At 44.5% G+C, this 25,729-nt stretch overlaps 2 protein-coding genes across 2 annotated transcripts in view; one reads left to right on the forward strand and one right to left on the reverse strand.

The window, feature by feature from the left end:
- Positions 1-3,955: 3,955 nt before the first annotated feature.
- Positions 3,956-24,326, forward strand: LOC121003425. Its single transcript, XM_040435273.1, has 2 exons — positions 3,956-4,100; positions 23,259-24,326. The coding sequence occupies exon 2, from the start codon at positions 23,261-23,263 to the stop codon at positions 24,194-24,196; it is 936 nt and encodes a 311-aa protein (XP_040291207.1). The 5' UTR covers positions 3,956-4,100; positions 23,259-23,260; the 3' UTR covers positions 24,197-24,326.
- A 490-nt stretch (positions 24,327-24,816) lies between these two features.
- The window catches only part of SLC15A5 (solute carrier family 15 member 5), a 30,705-nt gene continuing 29,792 nt past the window's right edge, over positions 24,817-25,729 (reverse strand). Inside the window, 2 exon segments of the mRNA XM_040431395.1 lie at positions 24,817-24,964; positions 25,431-25,539. Coding sequence (XP_040287329.1) covers positions 24,817-24,964; positions 25,431-25,539 — 257 coding nt within the window.

Raw genomic sequence — 25,729 nt, forward strand, 5'->3', positions numbered from 1 at the left:
CCGGAGCATAGGAGTGGTAGTTACTTTGGCTGTTCCTCACAGAGTTGTTCACTAGGGCTGTGCACCCTTTCTTCTCCCAGAGCACACCATCATTTTGGGGCTCCTTCCTGGTGGTATTTGGGGGTCCCATGATGTAAAGTGTTTGGAGGGGTGCAGGGCAGGGTGTGTAGCGTGCAATGGGAGTTCTGATTGAAGTCGGGAATTTTTTTCTCCTAAAATGCCGCAAATTGGCTTCTACCTCACAGGGTTTTTTGCCTTCCTCTGGATCAACTTGCAGGATAACAAGCTGAATTGGATGGACAGATGTATTTTTCAGCCTTATAAACTACTATGTTACTATGGTGGCTATAGTGTCCACTGCAGGATACAGGCTTTTGAAGGCACGTCTGTCCAGGATGTGTCCAATTGTGAAGGGTGTCTTAATAATGTCCCTCCACTGCAGCAAGGTCTCAGTGGCTGCAGTAGAAGATTACCTTTCTGACTCCAAGGCTTGGCCATACAGATTCTAAGTTCTCCTTTTTCTCTTTAACTTTCTCTCTTTCTGTGGATTTTGCAGAGATCCGTTAGTCTCTTTAGCTTTCTCGGGCCTGAGAAGAGGAAGCATGAGGCACTGCTTCCTTCCTCTCTGAACTTTCACTATAGACTCCCTAGAGCCAAGGGTGGAACCGACCACCACCTATCAACCTATAAGGGCTGAGCTAGGATTATTAACCTTTGGCTGTGCCATTCATACATGGCTGTACTTGATGGAATACATCACATAACAATACATAACATGCTCTGGGGTACTCTACAAGCATGGTGGTTGCAACAGTCTTTTGACAGACAACAGGTTTAGTAGTTACAGTCTTAAACAAGGCATAAAGCTTGAGTCATTGAGGGCACAGTCTTAGGGCTCATGCACAGAGACATACTCATTGTACGGCCTACATGCCCATATACAGATTTGGGAAAACTGTGCATGTAATCTGAAAAGATTGAGTTTACTCTCTGCAAGTGCCTTTGTGTATCATCTGCCTAAATCCGGCCTTGTCATTGCTTTGCACCACCACTCTGTACTGTCTCATCATCCATCCTACTCTGAGGTAGCCCTGCGTTACACACCAAAAACACCCCACCTAACATCAGGCAGGATTCCTCAAACCAGAATGTTCCCATGTGGTAAGAAAGCCCATCCCATGACTGCATTGCCCTGTAAGCACCAGAGTGAGGACTGTTACTGTGGCTACTACTACTACTCCTATCCTCTCCACGCCTGTCTTCTCCCCTAGCAGATCGCTGCAATTACCCATTGGTAATGGCATGTATCGGGTCCACTAATAACTTCACTTCTGAACCTGGATGAGGTTCTGGAGTTTTGTCTCAAGATATTCCAGTGGGATGTATCTCAAGATAAATGTCCATACTATTACCCCTGTTAATCCCTGCCTAATCAGCAGAGAAGCTGCCCTGAAAAGGATGCCATTGCCCTATAGAGGCTAACCCTGTTAAAGCCCTCAAGCTAAAAAATAAAAGAAAACTAGCTTTTGTTGTACTACGATAATCATAACATATACATTTCTGGTGTAATTAGTAATGTAGCTTGTTACAGTCACAGTGCAACAATTCAACTAGGTGAAGTGGCCACCGCAAGACAGTCAAACTAACCCGTAACAACAGGTTTACAGTAAAGGATATGTAGTCTTCTTGCAAGAGGTTTTGCAGTGGTAATACAGAGATTAACTTGCCTTTTATTACACACATTAGAAACTGGGTGGGGAAAAAATGAGGATTCCATAAGACAAATCTCTGTGCAGAGTCTGTTTGGTATAAAGCATGTAGCCTGCAAATGGGTGGTTTGACCTGGATGCCTGTTAACTACAAGCAGAAAGCTTCCCACGTAAAGGGGTATTGGTACAAAAGAGACCTCATGAGGAGGAGAAGGCTATTTTATACTTGTCCATGGCCATGTTCCATGTTGCAGCTTTCCATGAGGAGAAGGCATGGAGGTCTCCTGGGTACAGAGAGTATACCATTTATCATGGGACCAGATTATATTATGGATTGTATGGAGAGCAGAAGACCATGAACATCAACTGTTCTCGGCCATTATCATAAAGGAAGTATCTTCTTATCTTCTCACTTATATTTTCTTACTCACATTCTGATGCTGTGCTCCTGCAGAATAGTAATAAAGTCATACATTTGTCAGCTTGTAAAACATACCCTCTAGGACAGGGATCAGCAACCTCCGGCACGTCAACTGTTCGGAAACTGCAACTCCCAGAATGCTTCATTCACTTTTATGGGAGTTAGAAGAGCAGCCAAGCATGTTTGCATGCTGGGAGTTGTAGTTTCACAGCAGCTGGAGTTCCGACGGTTGCTGACTCTTCACATCCCACCAATCAACTGTTTTGCAGTAGCTCTGGCACCACAGGTAGACATCTTTGTCTACGTTGTAGTGCGCTAAGCTTGTCACTGCACTACTGCTCCAATTGAAGTAAATGGGTGTAGCGCTGCATTGACAAGGTCAGTCCACTACAATTAGATGGATCTGTCTACAAGTGCCAAAAATATAGCCAAACAGCTGATCAGCGGGAGCATCAGATCCCCAGCTAATGATGGCCTAACTTGAGAACAGGCCGGTGGACAACCCTTTTAATAATTACCAAGGGGTAATTATCGACAGGCTGAGTGCTACAGCTCCCTTTCTCTCAACCACCATTTGTAGGTCTGGTGTCATCTTAAAAGGCAGATGATGCTTCAGGTCCTCTTTAAGCAACAAGGCACAGGCAAACCTCACCTCTGAACCCCTAAAGCTCTGTAATTGGTTGCTGATTAGATTATATCCTTTTTGTCACTTTGGCAGAGGGGACTGAGCCTCTTCAGACACCAGGGCCTGGATATGATCAATACTTTGACCCATATACCTACATCCCTAATTCCCCCCTCAGACACTAGCCCCTGAAGTATGACTGCTAACTCTACACCACCTATATAGCTACATCCCTGGTCCTCCCTCAGACACTAGCCCCCTTGATATGACTGCTACCTCTACACCCCTGGTCCTCCCTCGGACAACAAGACCCAAGTATACCTGTTATGTCTACACCTATAGCTGCATTACTGGGGACCCCTGTAACACCACGGCCTTGGTGTAAGGGTACTTTCACACTAGCGTTTTTCTTTTCCGGCGCTGAGTTCAGTCCTAGGGGCTCAAATCCGGAAAAGAACTGATCAGTTTTATCCTAATGCACTCTGAATGGAGAGTCAGTCCTTCAGGATGCATCAGGATGTCTTCAGTTCAGTCTTTTTGACTGATCAGGCTTTTCAGAAAAACGTAGCATGCAGTATTTTTACCTCCGGCCAAAAAGCCTGAACACTTTGACTGAACGCCGGATCAGGCCTTTTTCCCATTGACTTGCATTAACGCCGGATCTGGCGCTGTGTGTTCAGTCAAAACGGATCCGGCTTTTGCATGTTAAACCCGAAAAATGTGAAAAAATAGTTAAAGTCCATAAATGGCGGATCCGTTTTTTCCAATGCATTTTTTCATTGTGATCAAAATCCTGATCAGGATTCAAATGTAATCCGTTTTCACACGTTTTTCCGGATCCGGCGGGCAGTTCCGGTGTCGGAATTGAACGCCGGATTAAAACAACGCTAGTGTGAAAGTAGCCTAACACTACCTTTGCACCCAGATAGATATAGCCCTGGGGTTCCCTCACATACCAGGGCCTGGGTGTGACTGCTACCTCTGCACCCTTCCCCTAGACCCTGCAGTGTTTCTCTGTGTTCTTGGGTCAATGCTGATTTTGTATTGTATTTTTCCGGTTTACTACTAGAAATGAGCTGCACCCACGTTAAGGATCTCCTCCATTCATGATTAAACACAAGAGCACCTCCAGAAACAGCAGGGCTCGACCTTCACAATCTGAAATCATTAGAGAAGAAATGAAGTTGCAATGCCGTGTGAGGGAGAGCAATCCCCTGTGGACACCGGGCTGAGGCTCGGGAGTTTTACCATGAAGCGCTCTCCTGCTCCTGTAAACAGCCTATTTATTGTACTGAAGTCCGGACGCTCGTTCCCTTCTGCTGCTGCAACACAAGGCGATTGATCGGTGAGTAGATAGCGCAGTAGTCGCCGCTGGTTTTCCAAGTGTCTTGAGGGGCGGAATGCTGAGAAATTCCTGTATGGCTGATTTCAGAAATGCTGTATTGATGGAGTTGTTGTAGCAGAAGCAAGGAGCGGATAGTAAAGAGGGTTAATTATATAAGAAAGATTCTACTTCTCTAAAAAAAACTGCATTAAAACAGCATGTGTGGAAACACCCTAGTATTAGATATGGGGAAGCACCGTAGATGTTTCCTATAGAATATTCACTGTGATGACACAATATCTGCCTTAAACTTGTAGCATCAGGCAATATTGGACGTTTCATAATGGTGAGAAGAGTGGGCGCTCCACAGAGGCATCTCACCTTTCCTATCATCTTTACAACCTATTAGCCAAAATAGCAGCTGCAGACCCTCTGCTCTTCCCATTTTGCTTGTAATTATGAAAATGATGTGAGTGCATTGTACAATCAGATCTGACAGATATCCTGGACTCTGTATTACGCCTTGCTAGCACACTGATAGGGGAGAGGCAGAGAATCACACCTGTGCTGGTTATGCAGCCCTCTCAGGAGGTCGCCATTACTAGATAGGTCTCTTAATGTGGTTACTGCCATCTGTGGTATAGATCATAGTAGCAGTATTCTAGTAGTATTACTCCTATAGTGTAGATCATAGTAACAGTATTCTAGTAGTATTACTCCTATAGTGTAGATAATAGTAGCAGTATTCTAGTAGTATTACTCCTATAGTGTAGATAATAGTAGCAATATTCTAGTAGTATTACTCCTATAGTGTAGATAATAGTAGCAGTATTCTAGTAGTATTACTATAAGGCCTCTTGCACACGACAGTATGTGGGCCATATGTCCCGGAGCGGCACTGATCGTACGCACGGGAGCACACAGCATTATAGATTACAATGATGCTGTGCACATCGGGGCGCCCGCAGGACAATTGTCCCGCACTTATAAGATCATATAAGAAGCGGGACAATAATCCTGCGGGCGGCCCGACGTGCACAGTATCATTGTAATCTATAATGCTGTGTGCTCCCGTGCGTACGATCAATGCCGCTCCGGGACTTATGGCCCGCTCACGGACCGTATGTCTCGGAGGGCATACGGTCGTGTGCAAGGGGCCTTATAGTGTAGATAATAGTAGCAGTATTCTAGTAGTATTACTCCTATAGTGTAGATAATAGTAGCAGTATTCTAGTAGTATTACTCCTATAGTGTAAGTAGTAGTAGAAGTATTCTAGTAGTATTACTCCTATAGTGTAAGTAGTAGTAGCAGCAGTATTCTAGTAGTATTACTCCTAGAGTATAGATAATAGTAGCAGTATTCTAGTACTATTACTCCTATAGTGTAGATAATAGTAGCAGTATTCTAGTAGTATTACTTCTAGAGTGTAGATAATAGTAGCAGTATTCTAGTACTATTACTCCTATAGTGTAGATAATAGTAGCAGAATTCTAGTACTATTACTCCTATAGTGTAGATAGTATCAGTATTCTAATAGTTTTACTCCTATAGTGTAGGCCATAGCATAATACAATAGTGGTATTACGCTAAGGGATCCGCAAATCACGGACACCGGTCATGTGCGTTCCGCATTTTGCGGTCCGCACATGGCTGGCACTATAAAAGAAATGCCTTTTCTTGTCAGTGTCTGCAGACAAGAATACGGCATGTTCTATTTTTTTGCGGGGCCGCAGAACGGAAGTGCGGATGCAGACAGCACACTTTGCTGCCCCATTGAAAATGAACGGGTCCGCACCCGTTCTGCAACTTTGCGGAATGGATGCGGACCCATTTTGTGGACGTGTGAATGGACCCTAAGGGCTCATGCACACGAACGTATTTTCTTTCCGTGTCCGTTCCATTTATTTGTGGAATGTATGCGGAACCATTCACTTCAATGGGTCCGCAAAAAAAACTGAAGTTACTCGGCGTGCATTCAGTTTCTGTATGTCCGTATTTACGTTCCGCAAAAAATAGAACTTGTCCTATTATTGTCCGCATTACGGACAAGGATAAGACTGTTCTATGAAGGACCAGCTGTTCCGTTCTGCAAAATACGGAATGCACACGGATGTCATCCGGATTTTTTGCGGATCCGTTTTTTTGTGGACCGCATGCACATACGGTCATGTGCATGAGCCCTAATAGTGTAGATAATAGTGGTATAACTCTAGTGTAGCTAATAGTAGTAGTAGTCACAATATATTAGCTTACTAGTTTGCTTTGGATTTTCTGACGCATCACAGATTCTGGAATTTCTCTACTATTCTGGTTTGTAGATGATGGAAAATGTTTCATCATTATTTTCTAGACAAAAAAAAGCTCAATTAATGACAGTAAAAATAACGATTCCCAAAAGATGGCGACTTTATCCCCATCGGGTGGAGAAATCCTCCAGAGGTGTTGACATGTCAGTAACCTGTTAAATACCAAATGTAAGTGTTAGACCTGCACTGTGCTGGGAGCTGACATTTGAATAGAGTTGTGTTATAGTACTATAACACCATCCAGTACAACCAGCTCCATCACCAATGTAGAGTACTATAACACCATCCAGTACAACCAGCTCCATCACCAATGTAGAGTACTATAACACCATCCAGTACAACCAGCTCCATCACCAATGTAGAGTACTATAACACCATCCAGTACAACCAGCTCCATCACCAATGTAGAGTACTATAACACCATCCAGTACAACCAGCTCCATCACCAATGTAGAGTACTATAACACCATCCAGTACAACCAGCTCCATCACCAATGTATAGTACTCTGCATTGATGATGGAGCTGGTTGTACTGATTGTGTTATAGTACTCTACATTGGTGATGGAGCTGGTTGTACTGGATTGTGTTATAGTACTCTACATTGGTGATGGAGCTGGTTGTACTGATTGTGTTATAGTACTCTACATTGGTGATGGAGCTGGCCTTACTGGTTTGTGTTATAGTACTCTACATTGGTGATGGAGCTGGCCTTACTGGTTTGTGTTATAGTACTCTACATTGGTAATGGAGCTGGTCTTACTGGTTTGTGTTATATTGCTCTACATTGATGATGGAGCTGGTAACACTGGATTGAGATGTAGTGAGCTATGCTTATAATGGAGCTGGTTGTACTGGATTGTGTTATAGTACTCTCCATTGATGATGGAGCTGGTTGTACTGTATTGTGTTATAGTACTCTGCATTGATGATGGAGCTGGTTGTACTGATTCTGTTATAGTACTATACATTGGTGATGGAGCTGGTCTTACTGGTTTGTGTTATAGTACCCTACATTAATGATGGATCTGGTTGTACAGGATTGTGTTATAGTACATTACATTGGTGATGGAGCTGGTTGTACTAAATTGTGTTATAATACTATACATCGGTGATGGAGCTGGTTGTACTGGATTGTGTTATACTTCTCTACATTGGCTTTGGCGCTGGTAACACTGGATTGTGTTATAGTTCTCTACATTGATGATGGTACTGGTTGTACTGGATTGTGTTATAGTACATTACATTGGTGATGGAGCTGGTTGTACTAAATTGTGTCATAGTACTCTACATTGGTGATGGAGCTGGTTGTACTGGATTGTGTTATACTTCTCTACATTGGCTTTGGCGCTGGTAACACTGGATTGTGTTATGGTTCTCTACATTGATGATGGTACTGGTTATACTGGATTGTGTTATAGTACATTACATTGGTGATGGAGCTGGTTGTACTAAATTGTGTCATAGTACTATACATCGGTGATGGAGCTGGTTGTACTGGATTGTGTTATACTTCTCTACATTGGCTTTGGCGCTGGTAACACTGGATTGTGTTATAGTTCTCTACATTGATGATGGTACTGGTTGTACTGGATTGTGTTATAGTACTTTACATTGATGATGTAGCTGGTTGTACTGGATTGTGTTATAGTACAGTACATTGGTAATAGAGATAGTTGCACTGGCTTATGTTGAATTGCACTATGTTGATCATGGAGCCCCGGATTCTGCACTGCGCTGTGCTCGTGATGTTGCAGTGTGCTGTGTTAGTGATGCAACCGGTTGCACTAGAACAGGGGTCGAAAACCTTTTTTGGACTGAGTGCCAATGTAAGAAATAAAATAAAAGTTGAAGAGCTCAGCGTTCCGGGCAATACAGGAAAGTCATATAACACAAACTGTATGTGACAAAAAAAAAAGGGGAAAAAATCAGTTTAACTTACCACTCAATGGGATCTTTGTTCCTGACTTTCTTTGCAAAGACGATGCAGCTTTAGTTCATATGAGGAGACTTTTACGTCCCTCTGGCAGTCACATATAGGCTCACTATCCTCCACACCCTCTAAAGTTGTCAAAAGCTTGTTCCACATTGACCCCCCCCCCATTACTCCCAGCAGTCACATACAGGCTCAACATCCTTCCACCCCCCCAAAAGTTGTCAGAAGTTGCTCCCCATCCCCCCAGCAATCATATGCAGGATTGCTATCTGGCAACACCCCCAAAGTTGAAAGTTGTCAGAAGTTCGCTCCACATTGTTCCCCCATTTTCCCCAGCAGTTACATGCAGGCTCACCATTCTCCCACCCACCCAAAGTTGTCAGACGCTTGCCCCACATTGTCCCCCCATAACCCCCAGCAGTCACATGCAGGCTCACTATCCTAAACCCATCCCCAATTTAGTCACTAAGCTTCCCCCATTCCCCAAGCTCACTATCAACCTACCATCTGACTGCCCCAGCACATCATCCCCTGCTGTCCCTTATCCCACTACTACTCCTTACCCTCTGCTGTTACCTGTGCCACTACTACTCCCATCTCCCTAACTGTCACTTGTGTCATTAATCCCATCTCTATGGTGTCAGCTGCGCCAGCAGAACGGCAGTCGAGGAACATTAGCGATACAGCAGCCAGCCCGTGAGGTAATGGAGGGAAGTGTGAGGAGCGGGCCTTGGTGATGGGTTCTGTGCAGCGCATCAGTACTCAGCCAGCCATCCAACGTGAGGCAGTGGAGTCTCGTAGCTGGTTGGCACTGCGGGAAGCATGCGGGGCGGGCCTAGCAGACCCTGTGTAGCGAGTCTGATTTTTTTTAAATTAAAGATGCAGTGCGTTGCGATGCAGTGTGACTGCGTGCCAGTCAAATATGGCCTGCATGGCATTTTTGGCACACGTGTCGGGGGTTGCCGACCCCAGCACTAGAGGGTGTTGCGGTACATTGCATTGATGAATGAGCTGGTTGAACAAGTTTGCTTTACAGTGCTATGTTCTGTGATGGAGTTGGTTGCACTGGATTCTGTTACAGTATAGTACATTAGTAATAGAGCTGGTTGCACTACATTGTGTTGTAGTGCACTGTGTTGGTGTTCGAGCTGTTTGCTCTGGATTGTGTTGTAGTACATTGCGATGGTGTTGGAGCTGGTTGCACTGGATTGTGTTGCAGTGCTGTGTGCTGGTTATGGAGCTGTTTGCTCTGGGTTATGTTGTAGTGTGTTGTGATGGAGCTGGTTGCACTGGATTGTGTTGTAGTATACAGTATTGGTGATGTTACTGGTTGAACAAGTTTGTTCTGTGATGGAGTTGGTTGCTCTGGATTGTGTTGTACTACTCTATGTTTGTGATAGAGTTGGCTGCACTGGCTTGTGTAGTAGTCTTCTGTGTTGGTAATGGCTGTGGTTGCACTGGACTGTATTGCAGTGTTGGTGATGACACTGGTTTCACTTGATGATATTGCAGTATTTTGTGTTGGTGATGAAGCTGGTTGTTCTGGATTGTATTGCAGTGCTCTATGTTTTTAATAGAGCTGGTTGCTTGGAATTGTGTTGTAGTGCCCAATGTTATTGATGGTTGTACAGATTGTGTAGTAGTGCTCTGGACTAGTGATGGAACTGGTTGCACTAAATTGCATTGCAGTGTTTTATGTTAGTAATATACAGTAGTTTGTTGCAGTGTTCTTTCTTGGTGACTAGAGATGTTTGCACTGGATGTGGAGTGGTCTACATTGGTGATGGCTGGTTGCACTAGATTGTGTAGTAGTACTTTGTGTTGGTGATGGAATTGTTGCACTAGATGGTGTTGCAGTGTTCTGTGTTGCTGAGATAAGATGTTTGCACTGGAAGTGGTCTACAGTGGTGTTAGAACTCATGCACTGGATTGTGATGCAGTAATCTGCATCATTTATAGAGCTTGTCACACTGGATTGTGTTGCGACACTCATTATCAGTGATAGAGCTGCACCGGATTGTGTTGCAACACTCATTATAAGTGATAGAGCTGCACTGGATTGTGTTGCGACACTCGTTATCAGTGATAGAGATGCACTGGATTGTGTTGCACACTCATTATTAGTGATAGAGCTGCACTGGATTGTGTTGCGACACTCATTATTAGTGATAGAGCTGCACCGGCTTGTGGTGCGACACTCATAATTAGTGACAGAGCTGCACTGGATTGTGTTGCGACACTCATTATTAGTGATAGAGCTGCACTGGATTGTGTTGGGACACTCATTATTAGTGATAGAGCTGCACCGGATTGTGTTGCGACACTCATTATTAGTGATAGAGCTGCACCGGATTGTGGTGCAACACTCATTATTAGTGATAGAGCTGCACCGGATTGTGGTGCGACACTCATAATTAGTGACAGAGCTGCAACGGATTGTGTTGCGACACTCATTATTAGTGATAGAGCTGCACTGGATTGTGTTGGGACACTCATTATTAGTGATAGAGCTGCACCGGATTGTGGTGCGACACTCATTATTAGTGATAGAGCTGCACCGGATTGTGTTGCGACACTCATTATTAGTGATAGAGCTGCACCGGATTGTGGTGCAGCACTCATTATTAGTGATAGAGCTGCACCTGATTGTGGTGCGACACTCATTATTAGTGATAGAGCTGCACCTGATTGTGTTGCGACACTCATTATTAGTGATAGAGCTGCACCGGATTGTGGTGCGACACTCATAATTAGTGACAGAGCTGCAACGGATTGTGTTGCGACACTCATTATTAGTGATAGAGCTGCACTGGATTGTGTTGGGACACTCATTATTAGTGATAGAGCTGCACCGGATTGTGGTGCGACACTCATTATTAGTGATAGAGCTGCACCTGATTGTGTTGCGACACTCATTATTAGTGATAGAGCTGCACTGGATTGTGGTGCGACACTCGTTATCAGTGATAGAGATGCACTGGATTGTGTTGCACACTCATTATGAGTGATAGAGCTGCACCTGATTGTGTTGCGACACTCATTATTAGTGATAGAGCTGCACTGGATTGTGTTGCGACACTCATTATTAGTGATAGAGCTGCACTGGATTGTGTTGCGACACTCATTATTAGTGATAGAGCTGCACTGGATTGTGTTGGGACACTCATTAATAGTGGTAGAGCTGCACCTGATTGTGTTGCGACACTCATAATTAGTGACAGAGCTGCACTGGATTGTGTTGCGACACTCATTATTAGTGATAGAGCTGCACTGGATTGTGTTGGGACACTCATTATTAGTGATAGAGCTGCACCGGATTGTGTTGCGACACTCATTATTAGTGATAGAGCTGCACCGGATTGTGGTGCAACACTCATTATTAGTGATAGAGCTGCACCGGATTGTGGTGCGACACTCATAATTAGTGACAGAGCTGCAACGGATTGTGTTGCGACACTCATTTTTAGTGATAGAGCTGCACTGGATTGTGTTGGGACACTCATTATTAGTGATAGAGCTGCACCGGATTGTGGTGCGACACTCATTATTAGTGATAGAGCTGCACCGGATTGTGTTGCGACACTCATTATTAGTGATAGAGCTGCACCGGATTGTGGTGCAGCACTCATTATTAGTGATAGAGCTGCACCTGATTGTGGTGCGACACTCATTATTAGTGATAGAGCTGCACCTGATTGTGTTGCGACACTCATTATTAGTGATAGAGCTGCACCGGATTGTGGTGCGACACTCATAATTAGTGACAGAGCTGCAACGGATTGTGTTGCGACACTCATTATTAGTGATAGAGCTGCACTGGATTGTGTTGGGACACTCATTATTAGTGATAGAGCTGCACCGGATTGTGGTGCGACACTCATTATTAGTGATAGAGCTGCACCTGATTGTGTTGCGACACTCATTATTAGTGATAGAGCTGCACCGGATTGTGGTGCGACACTCGTTATCAGTGATAGAGATGCACTGGATTGTGTTGCACACTCATTATGAGTGATAGAGCTGCACCTGATTGTGTTGCGACACTCATTATTAGTGATAGAGCTGCACTGGATTGTGTTGCGACACTCATTATTAGTGATAGAGCTGCACTGGATTGTGTTGCGACACTCATTATTAGTGATAGAGCTGCACTGGATTGTGTTGGGACACTCATTAATAGTGGTAGAGCTGCACCTGATTGTGTTGCGACACTCATAATTAGTGACAGAGCTGCACTGGATTGTGGTGCGACACTCATTATTAGTGATAGAGCTGCACTGGATTGTGTTGGGACACTCATTAATAGTGGTAGAGCTGCACCTGATTGTGTTGCGACACTCATAATTAGTGACAGAGCTGCACTGGATTGTGGTGCGACACTCATAATTAGTGACAGAGCTGCACTGGATTGTGTCGCTTAGCTCTATGCTGCTGATGGAGCTTTTTCCTTTGTTGCAGAAAGTCTCTACTTTTCAATGTATTTGACGGTGAGGCATTTGCAAGGAGATTGATGTAATAATAATTAGAGTGAGATGAATTGATTTGATGGTCTCTGGAGCAGTAACCTTGTCAGCATTAGAGTCTCTGATCTCCTTTAAAGTCTAGTTAATTAAACCCGGGCAGGGGAAGTGAGATGTGTCCTCCTCTAGCTGTATAATGACCAGATCACAGGAGATTATTGATCCTCTTAGGTCAAAGGAACGACTGGTGTCTCTTCGTCCCCTAGGGCTGAACACGAGGATGGGTGGCACTGTACATTATATTATATTCACATCAGCTCCACATGAGCAGATACGGGAGATGCTGCAATTCTTTCCTCTTTAACTTGATGGAGGATCCAGGGAGCGCAGATTGGAGACGCTGATCTGGTTATTGCAGTTGGCAGCTTGTAATTAAGCCAAGAGGCCTCTTGATACCGTTCATGCTCTTTAAGCTCAGCTGATTTTTTTTTAATTGCCACTAAAAAAAAGAAAGTTTCCTGCAAGGTATTTCACGGCTGAGTGTGGAAAGTTTTCTATCCTGATCTCAAGGTCAAACATGATGCAGAGTTACTGCCATCATTATACGAAATTTGTAACCATCGCCAAATGGACAGGGAGAGAAAGAGGGGGCACAGGTTCTACAGGAGGTTCAGCACATGTCTCATCATGGTCACCAGGGGAATTGGACGGTGCTGGATACATTTTGCTGAAAGACACTAACAACTGTGCTATATCCCTCAAGAGTGAACTTCAGGACCACTGACTCATTCTTCTGCGGTTGATCTGCTGGTGGTTCAGACTCCAATTGCAGGGATAATGTGTTATAGCAAGAAACGTTCCTGGCTCTATACACCGTAAAATCCTCCCATCTCCTGTCTGTAACACGTGTAAGGACATACATGTGACTGAAACTAATTTACAGTTAACCCCATCTTGTCTGCCCAGCATAAAAGAATTCTCTCTCCTGTGCTAGGTGTCCTCTGCTGCATATTAATTTTATTTTTATCTTGTACTGAGCCCTGGAGCGTCACTTTCTTGTCTGTAAAACTCCTGATTAGAGCTCTCATCTAAAACTGAAATGTAAGTCTTCTCTTCAGCATCAGACAAGACAATGTCTGAGATTTATCATGAGGGGAATTTTTGAAGTCAGTTTTGCAGGTCTCTGAGTTGCCTAAATTTGGGCCAAATTTATCAAATGTGTTAGAATGTTTGATAATTTGGGTCTTGAAAGGGTTTATTTAGCCATAGATATTGATGGCCCATCGTCAGGATAGGTCATCACTCATCAATATCTGATCTGACACCCCCACGATCAGCTGTTTGAACAGGAGGTGGCGCTCCATGAGAGCACTACTTCTTCTTTATTACACAGAAGTTCAGTGTGATGACAAATACTCATTCCTTTCGCTCTAATGGAGCGAGTGCTTGTAGTTACACTGTGCAACCGCTCCACAGGAGACAATGCGTAGTTGAATGACCAAGAAGCAGCGCTTGCATGGTGATTGTCGGGGTTGCTGGGTGTCTGATCCCCGCCAATCAGATATTGATGACCTATCCTGGCGACAGATCATCAATATACATGGCTGGACACAGGCGCAGACTGGGAACCTAAAGTGGCCGTGGAAAAAAATACTAAAAGTGGCCCCGTTTTGTTGTTGGGTCAATATTGATGGAAGACAGGGCCAGCAATACCATATTGTTGCATGTTATACCACCCCAACAGAGCCAAATACCACAGTGCATCACAAAATACTGCCAGAAGCACAAAATACATCCCCAAAACTTCCACTGGCTGGCCATGAGGAGGGCCAAGGCGGTCCCCTGGGCATTGGCCCACCAGGAAATTTCCCGGTAAGGTCTATGGCCAATCCACCTCTGGCTGGACAACCCCTTTATGTCTAACACTTCTGTCTTGAGATGTCACTCCACTTTCTACACCTCCTCTTTAGTGGAGTAAGATTGCTACAGTTTTTATGACTTTTTTAAAGTCTCAGTTGATAAATCTGGCATAAATGAGCTCCATATGCTAACCATGCCCACTCTCCCACTCATTTTTCAAAACAGGAGTGGATTAGAAATGCAAAATGTCTCAACATTTCTGAGAAAATAAACCCATAAACTCGCAAAATCCTATTTCCGACTTTTTGAAACCAGTATTCTGGAGTGCAGGGCTTGAAATATTCCCCCATTGCTGTGCATGGGAAAATTACAGGATTCAGTTTCGGGGCAAATATTATTGATTGGTCAAAATGCCATCGAAGAGATCAGGAGGAATATCAGAAGGCCCATGTTCCTGCAGAAATTACCGGTAAAGGATTTGAGATAGAAATGTCCCCCTTCATTTTTTTTTTTTTTTTTTTACAAAGCAGCGTCTAGGCCCAAAATATATGCAGCCATGAAAAGCTTAGAGGGGTTGTCCAGTCAATTAAAAATGGTAAAAAACTACTGAGACTGCTTTAAAAATAAAAGAAGTAACGCTCGCTTCACCCATTCTTCGCTGCTCCCAATTTCCTTGCTTATTCCCTGTGGGATCTTGGTATTTAGCCAGTCACAGCAGAGAGAGAAACTCATTCCAGCTTTGATTGGCTGAGAGGACAGCGGCATATGGCTTGGCGGCTGCATAGCGGCAATAGTGACATCATGAGTAGGCTTGAGCGAATCGACCTTCGGATCATAGATCCGAAGTTGATTCGTTCAAAAACTTTTATTGTAATGTATTGGCTCTGTGGAGCCAAAGTTCATTTCGCCCTAAGTTGCGCGAGACTTTAGTGAATTCCTACTGTATTCATGTCTGCGTAATGGAAAACAATTTAAAATAGCAATTCAAACTGGGCTTTGGTACTAAAGTACCAGCCAGTACCAAAGCCCAGTTCGGATTGCTATTTTAAATTGTATTTCAATACACAGATATGAATTTAGTAAGAATTCACCATGCGCCTTAGGGCGATATGAAATTTGGCTCCACGGAGCCAATACATTTTTATTGCTGTACGGAAACAGCATTAAATCATGAGCCTCTTTGATTCACCTTTTTTTTACTGTAGAACAAGTTGAAGTTTTTCATAAATATGAAGAACATCATCTGCTTCATTATTTCTACAATTTCTGATATATTTTGTTTTATCGATGGGGAAGAGCGGGTAAACTACATATCGGATTAGGATGGGCTGTGGAAGTTAACAGGCCTTCCGCACTCCAGGCTCCTCCACCACTCCCCATCTCAAGGCTTGATGTCTTGTCCCTGTTCTAAATAAAAAGTAAATGCCCTCATCCTTTGTTAGTGTCACCACAGATTTTAGCTGATTCTTCTTCAATGTGGTGCAGGCATGTCCAGATTTCAGAAGATTCTGCACCAGTAAAGTGTGGTATGAGTTAAATGCCTCACATCCAGAGGAGAGTCTATCGGATGAGACGCTTTGCTCTGAGACGCTTCATCTCTTGGCTCTGACATAGATTCTTGAATATGACCACAGCACTTGCCACTTGTTAAGTGGATCATTATCGCCATTAATAAATAACAGGGATGAGATGGCGCCGGCTGGAGGGTGACGACGAGAAGGCTGTAACCTGGATCCACGTGTTCCCTCTATATGCTCTGTAGCTGAAGTTGATTCTAGTGATGAACCATGAGTTGAGATATGAGATGCTGTTGGTATGTCCCTCATAGTGTACAGCTTATGTATATGCCCCTGTTGGCTGGTGACAGAGAGGGAAAGTCTTCATTGTCTATGGTAAATGAATGGCTCTGCAGGATTAAAGGGGTTTCAGCAAGTGGCATTTATCATGTAGATGCAGTTAATGCAAGGCACTTACTAATGTATTGTTATTATCCATAGTGCTTCCGTTGCTGGCTGGATTCATTTTTCCTTCACAGTATACACTGCTTTTTTCGATGGTTACGACCATCCTACAATCCATCAACGGTGGCCGTGCTTGTACACTATAGGAAAAAGTGCCGGCCTCTCTGGTGGCCAGGACCGTGGGAGCGCACATAGGCTGGTGCTTTTTTCTATAGTTTGCAAGCAGGACCACCACTGACGGATTGCAGGATGGTCTGTAACCATGGAAATTAGCAGTGTATAATGGGATGGAAAAATGAATCCAGCCAGCAAAGAAGGAAATATGTATAATCACAATACACTGGCAAGTACCTTGTATTAACTGCATCTACATGATAAATGCCACTTGCTGAAGAGAGACAACCCCTTTAAGGATTTAGTGTTGCCGCCACAAAGTAGATTCCCAGATGCCCACAGTGTTTTCTCCATGTTACATGCAGCACAGAGACAAATACAGAAGCTGTACCGTGTGAGCAGCGTACAATCAACTCCCTCTGCCTCTGTTTCCTGTACCCCTGTGACATATGGAATGGGTGGAGAACTGCAAAGCCATAAAACATCATAGAAATTTCATAGTGATGTGTTAGCAGTTGAAAGTCTCATGATGACATATTAATACATAGTCATCAGCCATCTCAAATTTTAAAGAACTGTCCCTAATTTTCAGAGAGGATTTTGGGAAACTTGAACTGTCCCACACGTAAGTGGGCGGGCCTGACTGGGGTTGGGTTATTCCCGGTTATGGCTTACATGCCCCGAAGTTACCAACTACAATGTTGGTAAGTATGCAGCTTGTGGCAGATTGATGTCCAGTCCAGCAGATGTACAAAATCCCATTGCTACGGCAGTGGTCCACTACTTAAAGGGTTAAAATGTATTTTATGCATCTTCTGTATGTGACCTTGCACAGGCAATATCCAGTCCCCATAGCTCTGTGTGCTTTTATTGTGTAAAAAAACCGATTTGATACATATGCAAATTAACCTGAGATGAGTCCTGTCCCTGAGACGAGTCCTGTACGTGAGATGAGTCAGGGACAGGACTCATCTCAGGTTAATTTGCATATGTATAAAATCTGTTTTTTGACACAATAAAAGCACACAGAGCTATGGGGACTGGGTATTGCGGATGTGCTAGCGGCCATCTAGCAACCCATGTCCTCAGCTCTATACCCAAAATCCAGGTGACAGGTTCCCTTTAACCACCTCAGCTCCCCTAGCTTAAACCCCCTTAATGACCAGACCACGTTTTACAATTCTGCACTACACTACTTTCACGGTTTATTGCTCGGTCATACAACTTACCACCCAAATAAATTTTACCTCCTTTTCTTCTCACTAATAGAGCTTTCATTTGGTGGTATTTCATTGCTGCTGACATTTTTACTTTTTTTGTTATTAATCGAAATTGACCGAAATTTTTGCCAAAAAAAAAAAAATTTGCACTTTCAGTTGTAAATTAAAAAAAAAAAAAATACATTTCTATATAAATTTTTCTCAAAATTTATTGTTCTACATGTCTTTGATTAAAAAAAATGCAATAAGTGTATATTTATTGGTTTGCGCAAAAGTTATAGCGTTTACAAACTATGGTGCAAAAATGTGAATTTCCGCATTTTGAAGTAGCTCTGACTTTCTGAGCACCTGTCATGTTTCCTGAGGTTCTACAATGCCCAGACAGTAGAAACACCCCACAAATGACCCCATTTCGGAAAGTAGACACCCTAAGGTATTCGCTGATGGGCATAGTGAGTTCATAGAACATTTAATTTTTTGTCACAAGTTAGCGGAAAATTATGATTTTTTATTTTTTTCCTTTCAAAGTCTCATATTCCACTAACTTGTGACAAAAAATAAAAACTTCCATGAACTCACTATGCCCATCACAAAATACCTTAGGGTGTCTTCTTTCCAAAATGGGGTCACTTGTGGGTTTTTTATACTGCCCTGGCATTTTAGGGGACCTAAAGCGTGAGAAGAAGTCTGGAATCCAAATGCGTAAAAAATGCCCTGTGAAATCCTAAAGGTGCTCTTTAGAATTTGGGCCCCTTTGGGCACCTAGGCTGCAAAAAAGTGTCACACATGAGGTATCGCCATACTCAGAAGAAGTAGGGCAATGTGTTTTGGGGTGTATTTTTACATATACCCATGCTGGGTGAGAGAAATATATCTCTAAAAGTCAACTTTTCCCATTTTTGTATACAAAGTTGTCATTTTAGAGAGATATTTCTCTCACCCAGCATGGGTATATGTAAAAAGACACCCCAAAACACATTGCCCAACTTCTCCTGAGTACGGCAATACCACATGTGTGACACTTTTTTGCAGCCTAGGTGCGCAAAGGGGCCCAAATTCCAATGAGTACCTTTTAGGAGGGCATTTTTAGACATTTGGATTCCAGACTTCTTCTCACGCTTTTGGGCCCCTAAAATGGGCCCCTAAAATGCCAGGGCAGTATAAATACCCCACATGTGACCCCATTTTGGAAAGAAGACACCCCAAGGTATTCCGTGAGGGGCATGGCGAGTTCATAGAAGTTAGTTTTTTTTGGCACAAGTTAGCGGAAATTGATTTTTTTTTTGTTTTTACTCACAAAGTCTCCCTTTCCGCTAACTTGTGACAAAAAGTTCAATCTTTCATGGACTCAATATGCCCCTCAGCGAATACCTTGGGGTGTCTACTTTCCAAAATGGGGTCACATGTGGGGTATTTATACTGCCCTTGCATTTTAGGGGCCCTAAAGCATGAGAAGAAGTCTGGAATATAAATGTCTAAAAATTTTTACGCATTTGGATTCCGTGAGGGGTATGGTGAGTTCATGTGAGATTTAATTTTTTTGGCACCAGTTAGTGGAATATGAGACTTTGTAAGAAAATAAATAAATAAATCAATTTCTGCTAACTTGTGACAAAAAAAAAATCTTCTATGAACTCGCCATGCCCCTCAAAAGTGATCTTTTTATAGCGCCGCAGCGATTTTACGGTGTTTTTGCAGTGATCAGAAAAAAAATAATTCACTGAACGCAAGTGTGCGCACAAGATCAGGCCTGATTGGGCGAACACTGCGTTTTTTGTAGAGCCTATAGAACATGTCCTATTCTTGTCCGCAATTGCGGACAAGAAAAGGCATTTTTTATATAGTTCTGGCAATGTGCGGAGCCGCAAAATGCGGAAAGCACATTGCCGGTGTCCATGTTTTGCGGATCCGCGGTGTCCGTGTTTTGCGGATTTGCAGTGTCCGTGTTTTGCAGCCGCGGTGTCCGTGTTTTGCAGCCTTACAGGGGGGTGATCAATGACAGGGGGTGATCAGGGAGTCTATATGGGTGATCACCCCCCTGTCATTGATCACCCCCCTGTAAGGCTCCATTCCGACGTCCGTATGTGTTTTGCGGATCCACGGATCGGATCCGCAAAACACATACGGATGTCTGAATGGAGCCTTACAGGGGGGTGATCAATGACAGGGGGGTGATCAGGGAGTCTATATGGGGTGATCACCCCCCTGTAAGGCTCCATTCAGACGTCCGTATGTGTTTTGCGGATCCGCTGATCCACGGATCGGATCCGCAAAACACATACGGACGTCTGAATGGAGCCTTACAGGGGGGTGATCAATGACGGGGTGATCAGGGAGTCTATATGGGGATGATCACCCCCCTGTCATTGATCACCCCCCTGTAAGGCTCCATTCAGACGTCTGTATGTGCTTTGCGGATCCGCGGATCCACAAAACACATACGGACGTCTGAATGGAGCCTTACAGGGGGGTGATCAGGGAGTCTATATGGGGTGATCAGGGGGTTAATAAGGGGTTAATAAGTGACAGGGGGTGTAGTGTAGTGGTGTTTGGTGCTACTTTACAGAGCTGCCTGTGTCCTCTAGTGGTCGATCCAAGCAAAAGGGACCCCCAGAGGACCAGGTAGCAGGTATATTAGACGCTGTTATCAAAACAGCGTCTAATATACCCTTCAGGGGTTAAAAAAATCGCATCTACAGCCCGCCAGCGAACGATCGCCGCTGGCAGGCTGCAGATCCACTCGTTTACCTGCCGATCCTGTGAACGCGCGTGCCTGTGTGCATGCGTTCACAGGAAATTGCGCCGGCGCGTCAAGGAGGAATGAATCGACCGCCTCCAGAACGCAATCCTGCGTTAGGCGGTCCGGAGGCGGTTAAAGACAGACTGGGGATCTGCTAAGGACCACATCCTGCAGAGGACATTGTGGGTAGAAGAACTCAGTGAGATAAAGCAAAAAGCAGTGAGGGAAGTGTTGCACACCTATTTCTGGATGCTTGTATTTGAGCTAGAGAACAAAGTGTAGTGCTTCAGAGAAAGACCTGACTTGTAAACTACCTTTGCAGCTGTGAGAACTGTAAGACCAGAGGAAAGTGCAAAACTGTATACGAACTGACAGTCAATGCATGCTGAGAAATGTAACTGATGTATTTGAACCATTCACCTGTTAAACCTGCCTCATTGCCTTACACTTCAGGGAACACTGCCTTACACCTTAGAACAGGGGTGGGGAACCTTTTTGCTGCCAAGGGTTATTTGGATATTTGTAACATCGATCAGGGGCCATACAAAATTCTCAACTTAAAAATTTTACGGCTATATTTGGTCAAACATATAATTGACTTAGGGTAAGTTACAGAAGCTCTTCAATAAAAAAATCTAGAGTGCTGTATTTTTGCAGCACAAAATGGTGCCTGCATTATATATTACAAATAGTACAGGCACCATTTTGACCATATATAGCAGTCTAATTTTTAAGTTGAGAATGTTATATATTTAGTTCTTTATTTGGCATTAATGGCAGCCAAGATAAACCCAGAGGGGTCCAGAGAGGGGTTCACCCAGCTTTCAATCTCCCTGCCACTGTCCCTGCCTCTTTCTTCGCAACTGTCCCTTTCTCTGCCCCTTTCTGCACCCCACCTCCATTAGTCTCAAATGAGCCTCCTATCAGACCCCCCCAGCCTACATCAGCCTCAGATCAGACCCTCATGAGACCCTCCCCAGCCTTAGATTAGACCCCCAGCCTCAGATCAGACCTCCCAACCTCAGATCAGATGCCCATCAGACCCTCCCTACCCTAAGATCAATCCCCATCAGACGCCCAGCCTCAGATCAGACCCTCATAAGACCCCCCAGCCTCAGATCAGACCCCCAGCCTCAGATCAGACTCCTGAGCCTCAGATCAGACTCCTCAGCCTCAGATCAGACCCCCCAGCCTCAGATCAGACCCACAGCCTCAGATCAGACCCCCAATAGGCCCCCAGCCTCAGATCAGACACCTATCAGACCCCCAGCCTCAGATCAGACCCCCAATAGGCCCCCAGCCTCAGATCAGCCCCTGTAAGACTCCCCAGCCTCAGATCAGACCTCCAGCCTCAGATCAGACCCCCCAGCCTCAGATCACACCCCATCAGACCCCCCAGCTTCAGATCAGACCCCCAACAGGCCCCCCAACCTCAGATCAGACCCCCCAGCCTCAGATCACACCCCATCAGACCCCCCAGCTTCAGATTAGACCCCCAATAGGCCCCCCAGCCTCAGATCAGACCCCCCAGCCTCAGATCAGCCCCCATCAGACCCCCCTAGCCTCAGCTCACACCCCCATCAGACCCTCCCCAGCCTCAGATCAGACCCCCAACAGGCCCCCCATCCTCAGATCAGACTCCCCAGCCTCATATCACACCCCATCAGACCCCCCTGCCTCAGATCAGACCCCCAACCTCAGATCAGACCCGCAATAGGCCCCCTAGCCTCAGATCAGACCCCCCAGCCTCAGATCAGCCCCCATCAGACCCCCCTAGCCTCAGCTCAGACCCCCATAAGACCCTCCCTAACCTTAGATCAGCCCCAATCGGACCTCAGATCAGACATTTAAAATAAATAAATAAACTTACCTCTCCAGCTTCGGACAGTGCTGCCACTTGGCAGATTCACTTACCCTCCCTGGCCTTCTCCCCGCCGTGCTACACTGTGACCTGACAGTGCACAGCGTCAGGTCATAGTGTGTGTCTACGTGCACTACGTCCTGACACTGTACATGTCAGGACACAGCCTGGGGCCGGAAGAAGACCAAGGAAGATGAGTACAGCTAGCAATGCACTGTTCTCACCTTCCTGTGCCTCCCGCATGCTAATGACCGCTTCCATAATGGAAGCGTTCATTAGCATCTTCACAATATGTTCTGGCAGGGGCCGGGGGCCAGATGAAATGGTCATATGCAGCCCGCGGGCCGGAGGTTCCCCGCCCCTGCCTTAGAACATCACCACCAAGGGCATTCCGAACCACCACCAGGCAGGAGAGCCCCAAACCCTGGGAGTGTCCTGAAGAGAAGCACAGATGCGCCCTTTCCATCACTGCATGGCTCAGGAGAACATCAGACTAAGTAACCACTACCTCCATTACTGATACTACTATTTCTACTCCCATTCTCTTCCTTCTCCTGGGCCCGCTACAGATGGACAATGTGGATCTGTTCATTAGGTAATGATGGTCTTTCTCCCTCATTGTACTGCTGCTGCTGGAAAGAACACTGGGTTAGTCTAGTCTAGTCTTAGAGGGTCCATAAAATAATATAAATGTTCCTTCATTTTCTGTGTTTTCCATGTAGGAATGGATTACAGTAAAAACGACAAGAAGCAGAAAATGTATTCTACTGGTCGTCTTCTAAAGTCAAGATACCCCAATGTTGGAAACAATTGGCCAATGCACCAGAAACTTCCTGGAAGCACACACATAACTCCCAAGGATGCAGGAGACCTTTTCATCACTGGAATTTCTGTCTCAAAACTGAAAGACCAAAGTCTAGAAAACCATGCCAACCAGAAAGTGTCCATTACACAAAATGTGACCTCAGCACAGACCAGCGGATGGAGACTGAAAGCTGTCCCGGTAAATAATGTCCCTATCATCTGTTCGTACACCAGACCATTACAAATAACTCTTCATGGCTGTCCACTGACTGCCTCGAGCTCCCGAACGCAACAGTTTATCCGCCAGTTTGGTAGTACATTGGGTACAGCAAGTTCTGAGTCCTGGTGGAATTATCGATTTGCTACATATACAATTTTATCGAGAAAACCTGGAAAACCATGTAGAGAATCGAATCTCTTGGCTGGACATGAATCTCAAAGTCATAACCATCTACAGAGGCAAGAAGTGATGACTCGCAGCAATCAATACAATAAATATTTGTGTATGAAGCCTCTCCTGACAGATTCGTCTACTCAGACCCAGAGTCCACAAGATGTTCACCTTTCAAACCCTGAGGAATACAATACCTTCAAGGAGAAAGACCCCAGTCATCTGGATCCTGGAGGCTCCACTAACAGAATGGGAAAATTGGGCAAAAGAATGAGAAAACAGAAGAGTGGGTATGCACTGTCCATCCCTTCATCACCCAAAAACTCAGGGAGCAGGATTTACTGCACAGAGCCTGGTGTCCCAGTTATGTCCCCTGAGCCTTGGTCATCACCTCACACCCCAGAAGAAGAAGAGATATCTATCACTGTCCCTCTCCTTCCAAAATTGCAAAATTTTGGACAGTAGTCAGTGATCCATACAAACATCCTGGCCGTTCACACAATTTACCAGTAATAGAGGAGTTAATCAGCCATCATGGTGGCCCAGCTACTTCAGAGGACCTTGGCGAATGGAATTCCTTCTGCTGCTTTCCATGTAAAAATTCCTAATACTAATAAATCAGTGAGAACAGAGTAAATCAGAGTAGAATTTTAATTAACTTTTTTGATCCACTCTAACGTGAGTTGACCTACTGTATCTTATTATTTTTGGGTGCAACATGTTACCAACACAATTTGACTATTAGACAAAGCATCCAAGCCAACCTCTCCTTCTTACCAGTATGACCCCTTAATCACAGCTCCACCTTGTCCGACGGGGGCCCATCCTTAGAATTACTGACACATATACATTGCAGAGGCTCTGTGGCTTGTCTCCTTCAGTAGGCACTGCAGCCTCAAAACCTGTATCACCAGCTTGCCATGTAGATCATAGATTAGATGCCTCCCTATGAAAAAAATTTCAATATAATCTTCATAGATGCAACACCAAATGACTCCAGAATCTCACAGAGGACGTGTCCATCCCAAGAGGTCTCAACAGTGCCCCAACATGTTAAGCACCACAGTTATTGTTGCTGGTGAGGGCTATAATGTTGTCTCTAATGGGCCAAGTGTTGCTGGCCAGGCCAGAAAAGTCTCATAGAACTTGAGTGACTTCTCATGGAGCAGCAGCTTCTCCTCCAGAAGACTTGGTCTAAATCCTTGGTCATTGTGATCATCTAGGTCCCAGTACCTGTCACAGAAAAATTACATGAAAAAGTACCAGTTTCAGGATAAATGCAGTCACCTTGGCTAACATACATATGTGGCCCCTAGGTCTCATGTATAGATGTGGTCCCTGGGTAATGTATAGATGTGGCCCCTGTGCTCATAAATAAAAGCATCCTCTGCACTCATGGATAGATGAGGCCCCCAAGGCTCTGTATAAAGGCAGACACCATGACTCATGTATAGATGTGGCCTCCTGGACTGATTATACACTGTGGGAACTGCTGACTCCAAAACCCAAGCTGATTTTCTTATGGACCCTTCCTGCTACATCTGGATGTAAAGGACTTTAGTTCTGGGTTATTAGAGCAGAGATTGGGAATCAGTCACAGGTGATGATGCCAGCTTTATTGGATAATTAGGTTGTAAAGTTGGATGATAAGATGGGGCAAAGTCTAGAAATACTGAAACACTCAAGGTCCAGTGGTTACCTGTAAGATATTTGCCAGAAAGCCAAAGAATTCAAGAGCATTGCAGAGGCCAAGAAGAAGAAGAAGTGCTCTAAGTGACCACTTGACAAGATGTCTGGAAACCAGTCCCCTGAGGATAAAAAAAGTTCAATGTAGGAGGTGATATCACCACACTATAGATATATTATATTATACAGCTGTGACATCACCGGTCCTCGGATGTGAGTTATATGATATAGGAGATATCACCACTATCCAGATATGTAACATTATACAGCAGCGAAGGAGGTGAGGTGGGGTATGGTTTAGATTAGACACCT

The sequence above is a fragment of the Bufo bufo genome, chromosome 1, assembly GCF_905171765.1.
Source record: "Bufo bufo chromosome 1, aBufBuf1.1, whole genome shotgun sequence".
Taxonomy (NCBI): Eukaryota; Metazoa; Chordata; class Amphibia; order Anura; family Bufonidae; genus Bufo; species Bufo bufo.

Coding starts and splice junctions, on each gene's coding strand:
- LOC121003425 (XM_040435273.1), top strand. CDS start 23,261: ATGGATTACAGTAAAAACGACAAGAAGCAGAAAATGTATTCTACTGGT.